Genomic DNA, 20,330 nt, shown 5'->3' with positions numbered 1-20,330 from the left:
ATCATGTATTATACTCCAGAGCTGCACTCACTATTCTGCTGGTGGGGTCACTGTGTACATACATTACATTACTGATCCTGAGTTCCATCCTGTATTATACCCCAGAGCTGCACTCACTATTCTGCTGGTGGGGTCACTGTGTACATTACATTACTGATCCGGAGTTACATCCTGTATAATACTCCGGAGCTGCGCTCACTATTCTGCTGCTGGGGTCACTGTGTACATACATTACATTACTGATCCTGAGTTACATCCTGTATTATACTCCAGAGCTGCACTCACTATTCTGCTGCTGGGGTCACTGTGTACATACATTACATTACTGATCCTGAGTTCCATCCTGTATTATACCCCAGAGCTGCACTCACTATTCTGCTGGTGGGGTCACTGTGTACATTACATTACTGATCCGGAGTTACATCCTGTATAATACTCCGGAGCTGCGCTCACTATTCTGCTGCTGGGGTCACTGTGTACATACATTACATTACTGATCCTGAGTTCCATCCTGTATTATACCCCAGAGCTGCACTCACTATTCTGCTGGTGGGGTCACTGTGTACATACATTACTGATCCTGAGTTACATCCTGTATTATACTCCAGAGCTGCACCCACTCCTCCCTACATTGTGACTTCTGATTGGACAGTGTCAGTGTGTAGGGACACGCCCCACCAATATTGGTAACACCCACTTGTCAAACAGTTTATATCGCTCCAGGAGGAATGACGCCCCCGCCAGTTCTTAGTGATACATAGTGAATTATACTGAATATAAGAATATTAATGTGCAGAATCACATGAGAGCAATAAGCAGCGCGCCACCTAGCGCCTGGCAGCCGGTACTGCAGCCCATCTGGAGCCGGGCATAAGTTTCCGTGCTGTTTATGGGGATGGTGCCAGGAGCCGCCCTTCCGTCACAATCACAGGAGAGAGCTGATGCCGAGCAAGTTTCCAGCCCTGAGGCTGCGTTTCCTGTGCAGGGAGTCTCCCAGGAATGAGAGGGAGGGAGGAGGGGGGGCTGCAGCGGCCGCATCCCGTGTCAGTCACTGCGGCTTCTCCTCCACCACCGGTGCCACACTGCTGCCCACTCACCATGTCCGCTCCCCGGCTGGCGACGCTGCGTGCTGAAACCTCCGCCTGCTGCCTGGACTACTCAACCAACACCCGGTAATGGGTAGAAAAGCCAAGCGTCACGTGACTTTGGTAAAAGCCCAATCAGAAGGCAGAACTTTCTGTAATGGGCGTAGCCAAGCACAGAACCAAAGTGAGCCGCCATCTTTGAAGAGGGCAAGCCTGCGTTTTCTTAATCCCAGTCCCAATCGCTGTTTATGTCCGTTATAATTCCACCACAGAAACTATAAAAACTATCGTTCAGTGATCGGTTAGAGATCAGCACACAGGTTACCACTTCATAAGCGTCTATAGTTATACTCCAGGCCCCAAAACAATCATGGCCGACGATGTCAGTGACATTTGGTCATGAGGTGATGACGTCACCAACTATTGCCCAATCAGCGGCGTGGTAAGGATGACAGCCGGTGACTACGGCGACTCAGAGAGGACAAACTAGTAGCAAAGGCGTTGTGTGCTGTTGTTATGGTGTGAATACCGCAAAGCCGCCTGATGCTGCTATGCCAGCGATATTCCTGGCCACGTTATATGAGTATTCTCCCCTCTTCTACATTACTGTGGTGTCCATCTGCTTTGTAGTCACTTGCGGGATAGTACTGGGATGGTGAGTGGCCGCTCATTGCTTTGTTCTCCCTCTGCCATCTGTTTCCTGTATTCATACTCTGGAGCAGATCACATAAGACGCGTCCGGCGGAGGAGGGAGACGTGTAAGCTGTTGCCCATGGCAACCAATCGGCTTCTAGCTTTTATATGTCTTATAGAAAATGAAAGCAGCCATCTGATTGGTTACTTGCTGCCGTTGTTATCCATAGCTGGGATCTGATTGGTTGCTTGCTGCTGTTGTTATCCATAGCTGGGATCTGATTGGTTGCTTGCTGCTGTTGTTATCCATAGCTGGGATCTGATTGGTTGCTTGCTGCTGTTGTTATCCATAGCTGGGATCTGATTGGTTGCTTGCTGCTGTTGTTATCCATAGCTGGGATCTGATTGGTTTCTTGCTGCTGTTATTACTCATAGCTGGGATCTGATTGGTTACTTGCTGCCGTTGTTATCCATAGCTGGGATCTGATTGGTTGCTTGCTGCTGTTTTTATCCATAGCTGGGATCTGATTGGTTGCTTGCTGCTGTTGTTATCCATAGCTGGGATCTGATTGGTTGCTTGCTGCCGTTGTTACCCATAGCTTGGATCTGATTGGTTGCTTGCTGCCGTTGTTACCCATAGCTGGGATCTGATTGGTTACTTGCTGCCGTTGTTACCCATAGCTGGGATCTGATTGGTTGCTTGCTCCAGTTGTTATCCAGAGCTGGGATCTGATTGGTTGCTTGATGCAGTTATCCATAGCTGGGATCTGATTGGTTGCTTGATGCACTTATCCATAGCTGGGATCTGATTGGTTGCTTGCTGCTGTTGTTATCCATAGCTGGGATCTGATTGGTTGCTTGCTGCTGTTATTACTCATAGCTTGGATCTGATTGGTTGCTTGCTGCTGTTTTTATCCATAGCTGGGATCTGATTGGTTTCTTGCTGCTGTTGTTATCTATAGCTGGGATCTGATTGGTTGCTTGCTGCTGTTTTTATCCATAGCTGGGATCTGATTGGTTTATTGCTGCTGTTGTTATCCATAGCTGGGATCTGATTGGTTGCTTGCTGCTGTTGTTATCCATAGCTGGTATCTGATTGGTTGCTTGCTGCTGTTATTACTCATAGCTGGGATCTGATTGGTTGCTTGCTGCCGTTGTTACCCATAGCTGGGATCGGATTGGTTGCTTGCTGCTGTTTTTATCCATAGCTGGGATCTGATTGGTTTCTTGCTGCTGTTGTTATCTATAGCTGGGATCTGATTGGTTGCTTGCTGCTGTTGTTATCCATAGCTGGGATCTGATTGGTTGCTTGCTGCTGTTATTACTCATAGCTGGGATCGGATTGGTTGCTTGCTGCTGTTTTTATCCATAGCTTGGATCTGATTGGTTGCTTGCTTGCTGCCGTTGTTACTCATAGCTTGGATCTGATTGGTTACTTGCTGTCGTTGTTACCCATAGCTTGGATCTGATTGGTTGCTTGCTGCCGTTGTTACCCATAGCTGGTATCTGATTGGTTACTTGCTGCCGTTGTTACCCATAGCTGGGATCTGATTGGTTGCTTGCTGCCGTTGTTATCCAGAGCTGGGATCTGATTGGTTGCTTGCTGCTGTTATTACTCATAGCTGGGATCTGATTGGTTGCTTGCTGCCGTTGTTACCCATAGCTGGGATCTGATTGGTTGCTTGCTGCTGTTTTTATCCATAGCTGGGATCTGATTGGTTTCTTGCTGCTGTTATTACTCATAGCTGGGATCTGATTGGTTGTTTGCTGCTGTTTGTATCCGTAGCTGGGATCTGATTGGTTGCTTGCTGCTGTTTGTATCCATAGCTGGGATCTGATTGGTTGCTTGCTGCTGTTATTACTCATAGCTGGGATCTGATTGGTTGCTTGCTGCTGTTTTTATCCATAGCTTGGATCTGATTGGTTGCTTGCTGCTGTTTGTATCCATAGCTGGGATCTGATTGGTTGCTTGCTGCTGTTATTACTCATAGCTGGGATCTGATTGGTTGCTTGCTGCCGTTGTTATCCATAGCTGGGATCTGATTGGTTGTTCGCTGCTTTTATTTTCTATAGCTCTAGAGTTGGAGTCTGGTTGCTGTGGGAAACAGCTTGACTTTACCCTCTGACCCCAGTACTACCATTACTGACTTTATTTGGAGAAACTTTCCACTTTAAGGCTGGGTTCACACTATGTATATTTGAGGCTGTATTTGGTCCTCATGTCAGGTCCTCATAGCAACCAAAACCAGGAGTGGATTGAAAACACAGAAAGGATCTGTTCACATAATGTTGTAATTAAGTGGATGGCCGCCATATAACGGTAAATAACTTCCATTATTTCAATACATTTTTGTTTGAAACTAACAGCAAATATTTGCCATTAAATGACGGCCATCCACTCAATTACAACATTATGTGAACAGAGCCTTTCTGTGTTTTCAATCCACTCCTTGTTTTGGTTGCTATACAGCCTCAAATATACAGCCTCAAATATACGTAGTGTGAACATAGCCTAAGGGTATAAACCCACACACCGTATATGCAGCAGATATGCAACAAATACGCAGCAGATTTGTTGGTACAGATTTGATGCTGTGTTCAGTTATTTAGATCTAATCTGCTGCGAGTTTGCTGCGAGTTTGCTGCGTATCGCAGCAGTAAATACGTTGCATATACGGTGTGTGGGTTTATACCCTAACAACAATTTTTACCGAAGAAAACAGTGAGACCACCGTAACGCTTTTGTTTTCCTCTTGTTGCAGGCGCGGCCTGGACGTCCCTGTGATACTAAGAAACTCGGATGAGACGACTTCCAGCACCTTCATTTGTAAGAAGCAGATGAAGGAAGTGAGGAACCCCTTCGGCTTGGAAATAGTTAATGCGGACACTGCCACAATAGAGAGTAAGTGATTCCTCTCCCTGCAGGGGTTTCCTGCAAAACGCATCAAATTCGTGGATGTCTACAGCGACATCTGTGTAATACCATGACCATGTGATTCCAGGGGGGGTCCAGGGAGTGGCGCAGTTTACAGCAACTGCAGGGGTTGTCCAGGGGTTATTGACTATCCTCAGGATGGATGATTAATATCTAATCTTGGGGGCCTTACACTGTTTGCTGGGCCTGCCTCCAGTGCACCAATATCTCCTCCCCACAGTGATGCTGGGCCCGCCTCCAGTGCACCAATATCTCCTCCCCACAGTGATGCTGGGCCCGCCTCCAGTGCACCAATATCTCCTCCCCACAGTGATGCTGGGCCCGCCTCCAGTGCACCAATATCTCCTCCCCACCGTGATGCTGGGCCCGCCTCCAGTTAGGGCTGGGCGATATGGGCAAAAAATAAAATCTCGATTTTTAAAAAAATTTGGACGATTCTCGATTTAAATCTCGATTTTTTTTCTTTTTTTGCTAAATAAACAGAACATTTTCTCCCTGCAGCATCAGATACTATTTTAATGATATTTCAGACAACAACTGTATTGCTTTCCAGTGTAACAGAGCCCCCATATAGTATAGGAAATCATGTTTGTGCCTTCATCTACGTAGGGTGTAGTAGTGGAGGTCTAGTGGATAAGGGGTGTAGTAGTGGAGGTATAGATGAGGGGTGACTGGGGAGACTGAGGGGGAATGGGGTGACACTGGGGGACACTGAAGGGGACTGGGGGGGACACTGAGGGGATTGGGGGACTGGGGGGACACTGAAGGGGACTGGGGGGGACACTGAGGGGATTGGGGGGACACTGAGGGGATTGGGGGGGACACTGAGGGGATGGGGGGGGACACTGAGGGGACTGGGGGGACACTGAAGGGGACTGGGGGGACACTGAAGGGGACTGGGGGGACACTGAGGGGATTGGGGGGACACTGAGGGGATGGGGGGACACTGAGGGGATGGGGGGGACACTGAGGGGATGGGGGGGACACTGAGGGGATGGGGGGACACTGAGGGGATTGGGGAACTGGGGGGACACTGAGGTGATTGGGGGGGGGACACTGACGGGACTGGGGGGGACACTGAGGGGATTTGGGGACTGGGGGGGACACTGAGGGGACGGCGGGGGGCACTGAAGGGGATGGGGGGGACACTGAGGGGATGGGGGGGACACAGGGGATTGGGGAACTGGGGGGACACTGAGGGGATTGGGGGGGACACTGACGGGACTGGGGGGGACACTGAGGGGATTTGGGGACTGGGGGGGGACAATGAGGGGACTGGGAGGGGACACTGAGGGCATTTGGGGACTGGGGGACACTGAGGTGATTGGGGGGACACTGAGGGGACTGGGGGGGGACACTGAGGGGTGACTGGTGCAGCTGGGGGTGATTGGAGCAGGAGGGCACATACATCTCCTTCTCCTCCTCCTCTCACCTCCGCACACATGCTCTCCTCCCGGCCAGACATGGAGGTCCCGGGTCTGTGGAGGAGGAGGCCGCAGGGACTACAGTAGGTGGTGATCGCGGTGCTGCGGGTCACGGAGCTATACAGCGGGAATGGGGATCTGCACTGAGCCCCCCCCCCCATCCCACTGTATAGCTCCAGGACCTGCAGCGCTGCGATCACCACCTACTGTAAGCCCTGCGGCCTCCTCCTCCACAGACCCGGGACCTCCATGTCTGGCCGGGAGGAGAGTGGGGCGCTCAGTGGAGGGGGCGGGGGCAGGTCAGCGGCGGCGCTGTCAGTGGCTGGAGGCCGCCGGCACCGCCCCTCTAAAGCCTTGCCACCCAGCATCTTCTCCCCACTCACCCACACCGCCCCTCTACGGCTCTCCCGCCGGCCCGCACCGCACCGCCCCTCTCCAGCCTGGCCACCCAGCATCTTCTCCCCGCTCACCCACACCGCCCCTCTACGGCTCTCCCGCCGGCCCGCACCGCAACCCACCTTCCTCCCAGCTTCTCTCCGGCACAGCAGCCCGAAATGATTTTTTGTGAAAATCGAATTTACGATTTTCACAAAAAATCTAATCGATTTCAACGTTCTGGACGATTAATCGAATTAATTCGATTAATCGCCCAGCCCTACCTCCAGTGCACCAATATCTCCTCCCCACATTGATGATGGGCCCGCCTCCAGTGCACCAATATCTTCTCCCCACAGTGATGCTGGGCCCACCTCCAGTGCACCAATATCTCCTCCCCACAGTGATGCTTGGCCCGCCTCCAGTGCACCAATATCTTCTCCCCACAGTGATGCTGGGCCCACCTCCAGTGCACCAATATCTCCTTCCCACAGTGATGCTGGGCCCGCCTCCAGTGCACCAATATCTCCTCCCCACAGTGATGCTTGGCCCGCCTCCAGTGCACCAATATCTCCTCCCCACAGTGATGCTGGGCCCGCCTCCAGTGCACCAATATCTCCTCCCCACAGTGATGCTTGGCCCGCCTCCAGTGCACCAATATCTCCTTCCCACAGTGATTCTGTGCCTGCCTCCAGTGCACCAATATCTCCTCCCCACATTGATGCTGGGCCCGCCTCCAGTGCACCAATATCTCCTCCCCACAATGATGCTGGGCCCGCCTCCAGTGCAGCAACACATTTGCATATTTACTAAAACGCCATCACTAGAATCTGAGTGGTGGCAGCGTTTAGATGGTATGGGAATCTTTATTTATTAAAATTGTCGTAGATTCGCTTTAAGCGCTTCACTCCCTGAATTGCAGCAATCTCGTCCTATTAGAAGTCTATGGGGCCAATTAATTAAAACTTTCCCCTGTCACATCAAAAGTTTTTTCTTTTATGACTTTTCACCATTCAACCATTTTAAGATCCTGTCTTTGGATTGGATAAGCAGCTAGGTATATTTTATCTTTTAGGATGCCTTCACACATACAGTATCGCAGCGGATTTCATGCTTTCAGTTCCGCTGCGAAATCCTCGGCAATGCTGTACCGTCATTCCCTATGGTACTACATTCTTGCAGCGGATTTTATTCCTCTATAAGAATGTAGCCTCCCTCCCCTTAACCCAGCAGCTGCCTGGGGTTATACATTAGGCTAGGTTCACACTGCGTTTTTGCAATCCGTTTTTTTCATTTGAAAAATGGATGAAAAAAACTGATGCATTTGTGTGCATCTGTTTTGATCCATTTTTCCATTGACTTCCATTGTAAAGAAAACGGATCAAAACGGATCAATTTTTTTTAACGGACACAAAAGCAGTGGGAGTCAATGGAAAAATGGATCAAAACGGATGCACACAAATGCATCCGTTTTTTTCATCCGTTTTTTTTGCAAAAAAACGGATGAAAAAAACGCAGTGTGAACCCAGCTCTACCCGTCCATGTTCTGACCTGCTTCTATGGCTCCTGGCTCCCTGATGTCCTGCTCAGCCAATCAGAGGCTGCGGCAGGAAAGCTCACTGATTGGCTAAGCGGAACATCAGGGAGTCGGGATCCAGAGAAGCAGGCCGGAGTGCAGACGGTAATGTATTACCCCAGGCAGCTGCTGGGTTAAGGGGGCAGGGGAGAACAATACAGAGTATTGCAGCAGATTTCACTGTGAGATTTGCAGCGCAATATCCGCTCTGATACTGTATGTGTAAATTCACACAGATTTGTTCCAAAAATCCATGCAGTTCCATGCACCTGAAAGGGGATGTCTTTGATTTCTGCAATCTTCATTTATATGGGACAGATGTACTAGTTTCCCTGGTGGGGATGATGGCAGCTCAGAGGCGGCGCTTGTTCGTACTAATCCTGTTTTATATGCCATCTTTGCACAGAGGGTGTAACACTGAGACCGCACTGTCTGGAGGAGAGTGTCCTGTCCTGTTACTGGGGCTGCAGCGTACAGAAGGTGCAGGAGGCTCTGCAGAAACATGTCTACTGCTTCCAGATACAGACCCCGGGACTACTGGAGGACGCCCTGTATAGTGATTACCTGCACAAGGAGCAGCATGTGTATCCTTTACCAGCTACCAGTCCACTAGTGTCCCCACAAGGGTATACAGGATGTAACTCAGGATCACTACAGGATAGATATATATATATATATATATATATATATATATATATATATATAGTAGAAAATGGGGCTGTATACCTGTACTGTATAGTTGGGGTGGGTGGTCTACCACTTATTTCTGTGGATCTGTTCTCAGGCAGCTGGCCCTAGCAACCAATCAGACTCCAGCTCCCGTTAAAATTAAAGTAGTAATCTTATTGGTTGCTAAGGTTCCAACTGCCATTACTGCTGGGGAGCTGCAGCACTAATGATGTCACCTGTGTGTGCAGTGTGGAGATTATCCCATTCATTTCTATGGGGCGCTCTTCCCCATCCCCCTCCCGTACATCTGGCAAGGACGGGACCTTCGCTCTAACCTTCCCGGGCACCCAATGTATCTGCGTGCCAAATTTGGGGTCAAACGGTTCAGGCATTGGGAAGTCTATAGACGACAGACGGACAGACAGACTTTCATTTTTGTGATATAGATATATATGTGTAAAGAAAACCATCTTATATGTTACAGGAGGAAGAAGGGAAAGGGGGGTATGATTGGAACCCATATATATATATATATATATATATATATATATATATATATATATATATATATATGTTACAGGAGGAAGAAGGGAAAGGAGGGACACGTTGAAAACTTTTATATATGTTACAGGAGGGAAGAAGGGAAAGTGGACATGATGGAAACCTTTATATATATTACAGGAGGAAGAAGGGAAAGGGAGGACATGATTGAAGCTTTTATATATGTTACAGGAGGAAGAAGGGAAAGTGGGGACATGATGGAAACCTTTATATATGTTACAGGAGGAAGAAGGGAAAGGGGAACATGATGGAAACCTTTATATATGTTACAAGGGGGCACATGAGAAAATACTGAAAGAGTAGTAGGTACCTAGAGGAATCTTCCAGCAGATGTGGTAGGTAAATCTACAGTAAGTGAATGTAAACCTTCCAGGTAGAAACATAGAAAGTAAATAATATAAGGGCAGGCTTGTCTGCTGACAATTCACTATGTTTATGATTATTAATACAGATCCAGAGGTTAAAGATCAAATAAACTAAGTCCAACAAAATAAGCCTGATGTTACTATACACTGAGGACAGGAATCAGGACAGCATTTACATTGTTCTTATGTGCAATTAAGCCTTCTGCTACGCTACACTTTGGCCACTAGATGGCTCTGCTAGGCAGCTAGCATAGTGATGTGTTGTGGCATACGTTAGATAATACACTGTGCGGATCTGCCAGATATAGATGAATTACATTATAACATATAGCTCATTTCTTATATAATGCAGCTTTCACCATTATTTTACATTTCGCTTCCTCATATTACCTTCCTTGTTCTGCATCTCTGCTTGTTGTCATTGAATGGAGACATTATGAGCACTAAAGGCAGTCTGCCGTGTTTTTCTACTATACTTTGAGCCTCTAATGCCCATCGGGCGGGCCCAATATCTTACCTCCCATGTTTGAGCCCCATGAAGCCCATACTGCCAGCCAGGTCAAAGGGACATCATGTGGCTGGGACAGGGTAGAGAGGATGTGATCCCCTGAGGTGATCAGGCTCAACAGGCACCTGAGGCTCAATAGGCCATATTTTTCTAATATTCTATCTCCTTACATCCACAACAGTTTCCATGAATACAGGCAAAATCATTAATGTTGTTTACACCCTTACTTATTGGTGTCATTAGTCCCATTGAGTATACAGCCCTGCCAAAGTCCTAATGGGAATACAGGTTTTAATTTTAGACTTGCTCAAGGTGACATGTAGTCACCTGCCCCCTGATCCTGCTTCTCTGGGCCTTCTGTTTTCTGTTCTGACACATAGAGGAGGCCTGCTCAGCCAATTACTGGTGAAGCGTGTCACCACTATGGATTGTGATTGGCTGAGTGGGCATCTACTGTGTATCAGGATGGAGGACAGGAAGCTCGGAGCGGTGGGATTGAGGGCAGGTGAGTACTTGTCTGTTTTTATTTTACCGCCTCTAAAAGTAAACATTTCTTTGCAGATATCCCCTTTAATACCTGATCTTCTGACGTTGGCCCAGAAGTGTGATGCCTGGGTAGTTACTGCCAATGGTCGCTATAAATATTATATAGTTCTATAGTGATTATATGTAAAGCAGGCCATACACTTGTCGGCTGGCCGCCCATTTGGCCGGCAGTTATATGACCCGATCCTGTTATATATAGGCACACCTGGTCAGGCTGAGCACTTGATCTCAGTGAGGAGATGAGAAAAAGACGCTGCCAGACACCTGCAACATGTTCTGAAACCCAGCAAAGCCGTACAGACGCGGAATGAACCGCCTGGTAACATGTACAACATTATTATTTGGTTGATGACTGTGGAGAGATGGTGACTCAGTCCTGTCTGATGGGGAGTGGTGAGGGGGGGGGGGGGGGGCGGCTTATTCATAGTGGAACTAGGCTAGAGGGAAAACTCCTGTAATCTTGGGATAACCCCTTCATCTGTACTCGGGTGTAACCAAGAATATTTCCATTCACTGACAGCAAAGATAAATCATAGAAATAGTTATAAATTGGGACACAGAGTATATTAGAAAGTTATAGAATATTTCACTGTACCAATCTAGTAGGAATGAAAGGAGTATTCCCTTTACCTGCACTGGCACATTGTAAAAAAAACTAGCAGGAGAGGTGAGAGAGAGACTCAGGCTGCACACATAGGATTGTTTAGGGCGTTACATCTTCCCATTTACCAACAGCAAGCAGAGATCTTACATATGGTTCTGAATGGAAATAAAAAGTATATGAGAAAGCTGCAAAACTTATGTAACTGCGAATAGAAGGCATCTCACGGGTACAACCTCTAGGTTACCAACCACCACTCTGCTCTAAAAGCAATATATATATAAGCTATTATAAATAAACTTATAGTACACATATGTATATATATTCTATATCGCTGTACGTCTATATTATAGCTATAAAAGCACCAGCCAGACCACTGCTTTTACAGCAGAGTGGTGGTTGGTAAATGTATTTGCGTCTTTCAAGTATCACTATGATATTGTACTGGCCCTTTGATATAGGAAATTAGTGGCTTATCTTTATTTCCGTGCCTAAAAAAAAAATTAGTTTGAGGTCCCCCTTTAAGGCAAAAAACCCAATGCTTAAAGGGGTCTTTCAGCATAGCGAAGCCATTATTATCATTCCTCTGTTCTCTTGGTCAGAAAGGAGAGAAGTCACAAAGAGCGTCTCCCCGTCTCGAGTCTCCATGCTGCCCTGGATTACACACACAGCACTTTCATAGGAATGAGTGCTATGTAATACTTAGTTTCCCCTGTGGTGGCGCTATAGGGAAATTGAGAGCTAAGGGGGCATTTGCTTGGTCCATAAATAAGGACTATGTGCTAAGGAAAAAAGATGAATCTAACCTGCTCATATGTCCCTATTGCAGGAAGCAGAGGAGGAAAGTAAGGGTACTATTACATGGAACGATAATTGCTCCGTGTATCAAAGACAACGATGAGCTGATGATTGTTGTCATTGGCTGATCGTTGGTTCTGACCTATAATTGTCAGGCACCGACCGCGCATCGATACGTGTAATAGAGGTGCACGGCTGGGGACTGACGATATACATTACCTGTCCAGGCTGCAGGGCTCCTCTTCCTCTGTGCTTCTCCCTGGGTCCCGCGCACTGCAGCTTCAGAGTGGCCTGTCTCAGCTGACAGGCTTGGCCGGGACCGCCGCGGCCAGTGATTGACTGAGCGGCTTGTAGTGTGCTGCAGTAGGCCGCAGTGTGCAGGACCCGGTGAGAAGCACAGAGGAAGAGGAGCCCTGCAGCATGGATAGGTAATGTATAAAGTTTAAACAAGGGCTGCAAGGACATCAGTAACGATGTCCCTGCAGCCCTTGTTAAACGATTATCGGGCCGTGTAATAGGCCCAGTAAACGAGCGCCGATCTAGCAGATTGGCGCTCGTTTACATATATTATGGGGGCCCCATCGGCCCATCTAATAGTACCCTTAATCTTTTACTTTGCTCCTCGGTGCCGTTCCCATACTGCTAGTCAGCGCAATCCGCGATTAAGACCACCGTTAGGAGCGCCAGCCACTCCTTCTAACGATAATTAATTTAGCGGATGGGGGCACTCTGGGAATGGGGCAATGCTCCGGACCGAGAAGTAAACTGCTAGAAGCACGGGAACAGCGCCGAGGATGAAGGTAAGAGACATACCATCCTCCTCTACGCCTCATAGGTTAGATTTGTCCCTTCCCTTGTTTCCCTTTAAATCCTCCCGCTACTGTACTGACACAGTGTGGACCCCCAGGACAAGGGATTAGTGGGGGTCCCACTGGTTGAACCCTTTACTTGGACTGTGGATAACTTTATTTTTGGAGAACCCATGTAACCTCCATGTTGTAGGGAATAGTCATAACCTCTGTATCAGCAATGTGGTGCAGTGAGTAAGACCCCCCGCTCATCATCATCATCGTCGTCTGCCTCTCATATGGTGACCGCAGCATTTTCCTGAACACTCATTCAGCGTGCAGAAACAAAGCAAGGAGGAAATATTCATTCAGCTGCCGCAGGACAACAAGATAGAAGATTTTGGCCCGGTGCCTCGGACTTGTTATCCTCTCATTGCCCTGCTGACTATGTGTGATGTGGATGACCGCGCGTTCTACCCCATTGTAAGTCTGCACTAAGGCATGAATAGCTATTGACGGATGATTATGGATCAGCCCTGACTCACTTTTTTCTGGATGCAGATCAGTAAATTGTGGTTTGTTGCTGTCAGATCAGATTTCAGCATGGCGGTATAAAGGGAAGCCCCGGACTCCGGCTTCATGATTTGCATCATTTCGTAGCCGATGATAGAAAGTCCCTGTCTTTCCTGATCTCGCTGACCTGCTTGTTTTGTTACCGCACCTGTTGTCTGAACCTGGGCTGACACATTGTAACAAACCACCAGCACAGGAGAGACAGAGACCTTGGGCTGCTCATATGTTTTGCTTACACAGGTTTGTTACATCTTCTCATTCACCAACAGCAAGCAGAGATCTTAAAAGTTGCTGAATGAAAAGAAAAAGTTTACAAGAACTTTTTGTTAGAAAGAGATTATCCTATATATCAGGGATGGGAAACCTTCGGCCCTCTGGCTGTTGCAAAACTACAATTTCCATCATGCCTGGACAGCCAAAGCTTGTAGTTTCAGCTGGAGGGCCAAAGGTTCCCTATCTCTGATATATATCCTATAACATGGGTGGCAAACTCAGGCCCTCCAGCTGTCACAAAACAACAATTCCCATCATGCCTGGACAGCCAAAGCTAAAGCTTTGGCTGTCTAGGCATGATGGGAATTGTAGTTTTGTGACAACTGGAGAGCCTGAGTTTGACACCTATGTCCTATAAGATAGTGGTCTGCAGTCTGTGCTGCAAAACTACAACTCCTAGCATGTACATACGGGGTACTCCAGCGGAGGGGGCACTTTTTGGCTGGGACCGGGGAGGAGGTGGCCGAGGGAAAAGACGTCCACTCACCTCCCCGGTTCCAGCGGCGGGTCCCGCTCCGGTTCCTAGCTGCTTCCGGGTGTCTGACGCGGGCCCGAGATGATACGTCTCAGGTCCGCTCAGCCAGTCAGTGACAGAGGCGGGATCTGAGCAGACTTGAAACGGATCCCGTTAGTCACTGACTGGCTGAGCGGACCTGAGACGTCACATCTCGGGCCCGCGTCAGACACCAGGAAGTGGCCGGGGACCAGAGCACCGCGATGCAGGACCCGCCGCTGGAACCGGGGAGGTGAGTGGACGTCGTTTCCCTCAGCCACCTCCTCCCCGTCCCAGGAAAAAAATAGCCCCCCCCCTGCTGGAGTACCCCTTTAAGCTTTGACTGTCCAGGCACAATGGGAATTGTAGTTTTGCAACAGATGGAGGGCCGAGGTTTCCTTTCCCGATCAGAGAGTTCTTGCTGTTATCTCATAGACAATGGCCCATGTGTTGGCAGGGTGCCGATGCGCTGGCCTCATAAAGGATACCTGGTCTACTGGTCTACCATCTTGGTACACCTATTTCAACCTTGCAATGGTATCCTCTTAAGATATGAAGTCTATTAGTACAGTGACTTGGTGATAGCATGGTCAGGTCCCCTAGTGGGACTTAAAGGGATTGAAAAAACTACCACCCCTGTCCTCAGGCTGTATGTAGGATCACAACGCTTTAAGGGTACAAACACACACACCGTATACGCTGCGTATTTACTGCTGCGATACGCAGCAAATACGCAGCAGATTAGATCTAAATAACTGAACACAGCATCAAATCTGCGTATCTGCTGTGTGTGTTTGTACCCTAAAAGTTCTAGAGCTGCAATACCACACACAAACTGTTTCCTTAAAAATAAAAAAATCCTGGATAACCCCTTTAAAAGAGGTTAAAAGAAGAATGATAAAATCTTGTCTTTTTTCCCAATTAAAAACATATCATTATGTAAAAAGTAAGGAAGTATCTGTAGCATCACAATGTTATTCAACCCACTTGATCATTGTGTAATGAAAAATCATCGAAAAGTTGCCCGAACCCCAGAAAAGCCATAAAAACGTGTTCTAGAAAAACAAGCCATCATCTAGAAAGTAAGTAAGTTATGGGACACCGCCGCTCCATTCCCGATCTAAGGGAGTGCGTCGGGAACCTTGGCTCTCCAGCTGTTGCAAAACTACCACCCCCATCTTGCCTAGACTGCTAAAGCTTTAGCTGTGGCTGTGCAGGCTTGATGGGTGTTGTAGTTTTGCAACAGCTGCAGAGCCAAGGTTCCCTACCTATCCCTGATCTATACTATAGATAATACCGGTGTTCTCCAGACCTCCATTGATTATATACTTATCACCTATATACTGTGGATAGTCCCTGTGTTCCACATTAATTATATGCTTATCATCTATACTATCAGTACTAGCAGTGTTCATCCTGAGCCTCCTGATGACCACCATAGCGAGCAGCGCTGAGGTATAATCCCTGTCCGGTAAGGTTTGGGTAGTGTGATGGCCGCCATGGCCGTGTGCAGTAGGGGGGCCACCCGTGTCACCTCTCAGTTATTGAACCGGTGTTCCTGAAATGTGATCTGCAGGAGCTGGATGTGGAATTTGGCGTCGTGCTGACGCAGACATCTCAGTAAGCGGCAGCAGCTTAGGTAGAGCCGCGTCTACACGGCCCCACGTGGAGGTGATTTCCAGCCGCCCTGGTTTTGCTGACTGCTATATCCTATGTTTTCCTATCATGTTATTGCACCACACATAGCTGCACAATATACTTATTATATACAGGTCAGACAGACTCTATGCAAGTCTTAGACTTATGGTTTTCAACCTAAAAATACTAGTCTGTGCCATCAGGAGCATCGGGAAGCCGCCATACACATTAGCTGGTCAGCAGGTAAAACAAACAATCTGCAAGTTTTACCATATATAAAAGAGTTAAAAAAACATGGCCGCTTTCTTCCAGAAACAGCACCTCTGCTCTCCTTAGGTTGGGTGTGGTATTGCAGCTGAGTTCCATTGAAGTAAATTGAGCTCAATCGTAATACCATTCACAACCTGAGGACAGAGGTGGCGTTCTTTTACTAGCTGTGCTTCTAATCTCAGCATTGTCATGCCTTTGATGATATCTTGGGGTCCTGACTCGGTTTTCTCCCTCTAGGTCTCCATGCTCACCATCATTCACATTCCAGACAGAAGTTTCCGGATGCCCTGCAGGATAATGTACCAGTACCTGCTGACTGCACAGGGTCAATTCTATGACCTCAAGGTAAAGATATTCCAGTGCCCAGCAAACATTGTTTATATTGATGACCTATTCAATTAAATGTTGATGAGCTGCAATACCAGACGCTGCCTATAGATGGAAGTAGCACTGTTCAGTAACTATAACAAAGATGAAATTAAAGGGGTACCCCGGCAAAAATGTTTTTCTTTCAAATCAACTAGTTTCAGAAAGATATATCGATTTCTAATTTACTTCTATTTAAAAATCTCCAGTCTTCCAGTACTTATCAGCTGCTGTATGTCCTGCAGGAAGTGGTGTATTCTTTCCAGTCTGACACAGTGCTCTCTGCTGCCACCTCTGTCCATGTCAGGAACTGTCCAGAGCAGCAGACAGTTCCTGATATGGGCAGAGGTGGCAGCAGAGAGCACTGTGTCACACAGGAAAGAATACAGGACATACAGCAGCTGATAAGTACTGATAAATACATGTAGTTTAAAAATCTGTATAAGTTTCTAAAACCAGTTGATTTGAAAGAAAAAAATTGCTGGAGTACCCCTTTAAGGGGATACAGTAGTCACACTTTATGACTTTCACTATTTATTTGATATGTGTATTTTTTTCTAGCAACTATATATGTCTGTGAGCGATACCCCGGCAGAGTCGGCAGAGGACGTGACGGAGGACGTCTCCAGGGATAAAGAGCTGCTGGACAAGCTGGGGATATCTGAGGAGGAGATGCAGGAGAACAGCGGCAAGGACTGCGTGGTGTGTCAGAATGACTCTGTAAATTGGGTCTTGTTACCGTGCCGCCACGTCTGCCTGTGTGATGGATGCCTAATGCGCTTTCAGCATTGCCCAATATGCCGGCAGTTTGTTCAGGAAACCTTTCCTCTCCGTAGCAGGATGCCGCCAATGGAGTCATGAACTGCCCATAAGATCCAACAAGTACAACTTACAGCGCATGCTCTCTTACGCCCCCTGTAGGGGCCTATCAGTGAATGCTGCTAATGCCCTGACTGCTAGAGCTCTGTCTGGCCTCAGATATTTCTTAAAATCCACATCCACCCTAGAGCGCCATCTTGTTTTTTATTTAAATGGATACAAAATGTAGCGCAATCATATAGTTAGATGCTAATATGCTCCTTGCCTGTTTCGGGAGCTTAGGCCTGGTTCACACTGCCTGATATGCAGTGAAATACAAATGGAGTGTGTGACATGTGGCTTATTTCTGCATATCGGAAATACATACTGGGTATTCCCATTGAAAAAAAAAGGAAACACATTGCTTGTGTTATTTGGTGTGTAACAAAACATTAGAATATACTCTTACATTAAAAGTATACATTCCCTTCCCAGTCTCCCTTCTCCTCTGGCAGCTGTGACACTACAGTCTCAGACTTGACAGGATCCGTCTCCTTCCCCCTCTGGCAGCTGACAGTATAGCCTTTGCCCTATTACACTGAGTAACATCATGGAGCCAATTCGTCAGATTATCAGACAACGATCATCGGCTGTTCGCGTCATTTGGTCCTGACCAAAAACATCGCCCGCCGTCCGCGCATCACTACGTGTAATAATGATGTACGACTTGATGACCGTGTAAAGGAAATAATTAGCGGTAAACATTACCTCTCCACGCTCCCCGGGGTTCTTCTGCCCTCTGCCCGCTTCCTGGAGCCTCCGCCGTAGCTTCAGAGCGGTCTCTGTATTGGCAGGTCGCTCAGCCAATCACTGGCTGTTAGTTCAGAGACCGCTGTGAAGCTACGGCAGAGGCTCCGGGAAGCGGGCTGAGGGCAGAAGAACACCGACGACCGTGGAGATGTAATGTATACTGTTTAAGGGCAAGGGCTGCACGAACATCGCTAACGATTATTGAGCTGTTTAATAGGCTCGGTAAGCGAGCGCTGATCTGCTTACTGGAGTTGTTGGGCCATCTTATACAGCCCTTAGCCATACTGCCATGTCCAAGTATGATGGGGATGGTAGTTTTGCAACAGCTAGAGGGCCAAAGGTTCTGTTGCAACTATGGAAGTGATATTAAAAGTAGACACAGCTCCACCTAGTGGTAAAAATTCATGAAAAACTTTGCATGGTTCTTTGACCCAATATGTAGCAGCTGGTAGATGTGTTGCTATAGACTCCGGCCTGCCTGGCGGTCACTATACGAGATAGCCGCTGTGTGCACATAGCCGTGCCGAGCCTTGATGTCTCAGATGATTGACCATAACTCATTGAAGCTAATGAAATGAACGATTGTACAGTGAGCTTTGTTTCTACCAACCCGGGATTTTCCGCTCAGCTGTCACAGAAGATATTGAGTTGCTTTATGTGATCAGTAAAACTTAAATTATCCTAAATGAGTCCCGTAATTTGTTTTTCTCCTTGGACACAGCGCTGCATTGTATCCGCTCACCAGGGTCAGGGGCGTTCTGCACGCACCATGGGGTCATACAGCCCACACTCTACATGATAGACTACACCCAGTCCTAAGCTTGTCATGTTACCTTCAAAGTGACACCATCAAGGAAGCCTCATTCCCAATGGAAGGTGCTCCACTATAAAGGGCAGTAAGACGTCCCAGATAACCGTACATGGGAACGGCTTTGGGCATCAGAAGGTTGCCAGAGCAAATTTCGGTAGAGGACGTTTTTTACAAACGAAGAGTAAACATTATGTAAAAGAAACTTTTTGCAACTTTTTGATATGTTTTGTTTTCCACTATTTCAAACAGTGAATGGGAACATACTGATTCCACTGTACTTGGCATATATCCTGCTGAGTGATTAAATTATTCTGCAGAAATATCGGCCCGTGCAGATAGAATCTCTTCTTGCGGTTCTCACGGCATGCTCTGCGTAACCTGCTCTACCTCATCCCAGAGATGTCTATAGGAATAAGATCTGGGGACTGCAAAAGCCGGGGATGCAAGAAAAGCTCACTGTCATGTTACTGGAGTCAGTCTGTGACTATACCACACTTGTAGATGGTAAATTGTCCTGCTGACTGTCTCCTCCCACCATAGGGTAAACAGCCGCCATGGAGGGATAAACTTGGTCCTTAAAAGCCCTACTGTCTAAACATCCATCCACAGGTATCAGAGAATCCCTCCACCATTACATCTCCTCCACCAACAGGATCCATCTGACCAACCATGTTTTTCTATAGAGAGCTGGATCCATCTGACTGACCATGTTTCTCCACAGAGATCTGGATCCATCTGACCGACCATGTTTCTCCCCAGAGATCTGGATCCATCTGACCAGCCATGTTTCTAAATAGAGATCTGGATCCATCTGACCGGCCATGTTTCTCCCCAGAGATCTGGATCCATCTGACCGGCCATGTTTCTAAATAGAGTTCCGGATCCATCTGACCGGCCGTGTTTCTCCACATAAATCTAAATCCATCTGACCGGCCAAGTTTTTCCACAGAGATCTGGATCCATCTGACCGGCCATGTTTCTAAATAGAGAACCGGATCCATCTGAGCAGCCATGTTTCTCCACAGAGATCTGGATCCATCTGAGCAGCCATGTTTTTCCACAGAGATCTGGATCCATCTGACCGGCCATGTTTTTCCACAGAGATCTGGATCCATCTGACCGGCCATGTTTCTAAATAGAGATCCGGATCCATCTGAGCAGCCATGTTTCTCCACAGAGATCTGGATCCATCTGACCGGCCATGTTTCTAAATAGAGATCTGGGTCCTTCTGCCCAGCCATGTTTCTCCATAGAGATCTGGATCCATCTGACCGGCCATGTTTCTCCACATAAATCTAAATCTGACTGACAATGTTTCTCCCCAGAGATCTGGATCCATTTGACCGGCCATGTTTCTCTATAGAGATCTGGATTAGAGATGAGTGAACCTGGAGCATGCTCGAGTTGATCCGAACCCGAACTTTCGGCATGTGA

General features: G+C 47.6%; 2 protein-coding genes across 5 annotated transcripts in view; one reads left to right on the top strand and one right to left on the bottom strand.

The window, feature by feature from the left end:
• The window catches only part of GMFB (glia maturation factor beta), a 129,530-nt gene that overhangs the window by 16,962 nt on the left and 92,238 nt on the right, over positions 1-20,330 (bottom strand). Inside the window, exon 1 of one of the 3 annotated variants that reach the window (XM_069950623.1) lies at positions 1,098-1,203. The exons of the other annotated variants lie outside the window; for them this stretch is intronic. Coding sequence (XP_069806724.1) covers positions 1,098-1,100 — 3 coding nt within the window. The 5' untranslated portion in view covers positions 1,101-1,203. Of the gene's footprint in view, positions 1-1,097; positions 1,204-20,330 lie in introns of those variants that run through there. 3 annotated transcript variants of the gene reach the window in all.
• CGRRF1 (cell growth regulator with ring finger domain 1) lies at positions 1,039-18,162 on the top strand. Of its 2 annotated transcripts, none has more exons than XM_069950618.1 (6): positions 1,039-1,172; positions 4,481-4,620; positions 8,435-8,612; positions 13,200-13,347; positions 16,349-16,456; positions 17,039-18,162. In XM_069950618.1, the coding sequence occupies exons 1-6, from the start codon at positions 1,099-1,101 to the stop codon at positions 17,336-17,338; spliced, it is 948 nt and encodes a 315-aa protein (XP_069806719.1). In that variant the 5' UTR covers positions 1,039-1,098; the 3' UTR covers positions 17,339-18,162. The 2 variants fall into 2 exon arrangements, with proteins under 2 accessions (XP_069806719.1, XP_069806720.1); XM_069950619.1 differs by lacking the exon at positions 1,039-1,172 and adding an exon at positions 1,509-1,740.

This window comes from Dendropsophus ebraccatus, chromosome 13 (assembly GCF_027789765.1).
Source record: "Dendropsophus ebraccatus isolate aDenEbr1 chromosome 13, aDenEbr1.pat, whole genome shotgun sequence".
Classification (NCBI taxonomy): Eukaryota; Metazoa; Chordata; class Amphibia; order Anura; family Hylidae; genus Dendropsophus; species Dendropsophus ebraccatus.
Note: the sequence above shows the minus strand (reverse complement) of the source record. Positions and strands in the feature narration are given on the sequence as shown.

Excerpts from the sequence above, each read along its gene's own strand:
- CGRRF1 (XM_069950619.1), top strand. The coding sequence starts at position 1,637 with ATGCCAGCGATATTCCTGGCCACGTTATATGAGTATTCTCCCCTCTTC. Across the intron at positions 1,741-4,480 it reads TGCGGGATAGTACTGGGATG|GCGCGGCCTGGACGTCCCTG; the intron begins GTGAGTGGCCGC and ends CTCTTGTTGCAG. Across the intron at positions 16,457-17,038 it reads GTCAATTCTATGACCTCAAG|CAACTATATATGTCTGTGAG; the intron begins GTAAAGATATTC and ends ATTTTTTTCTAG.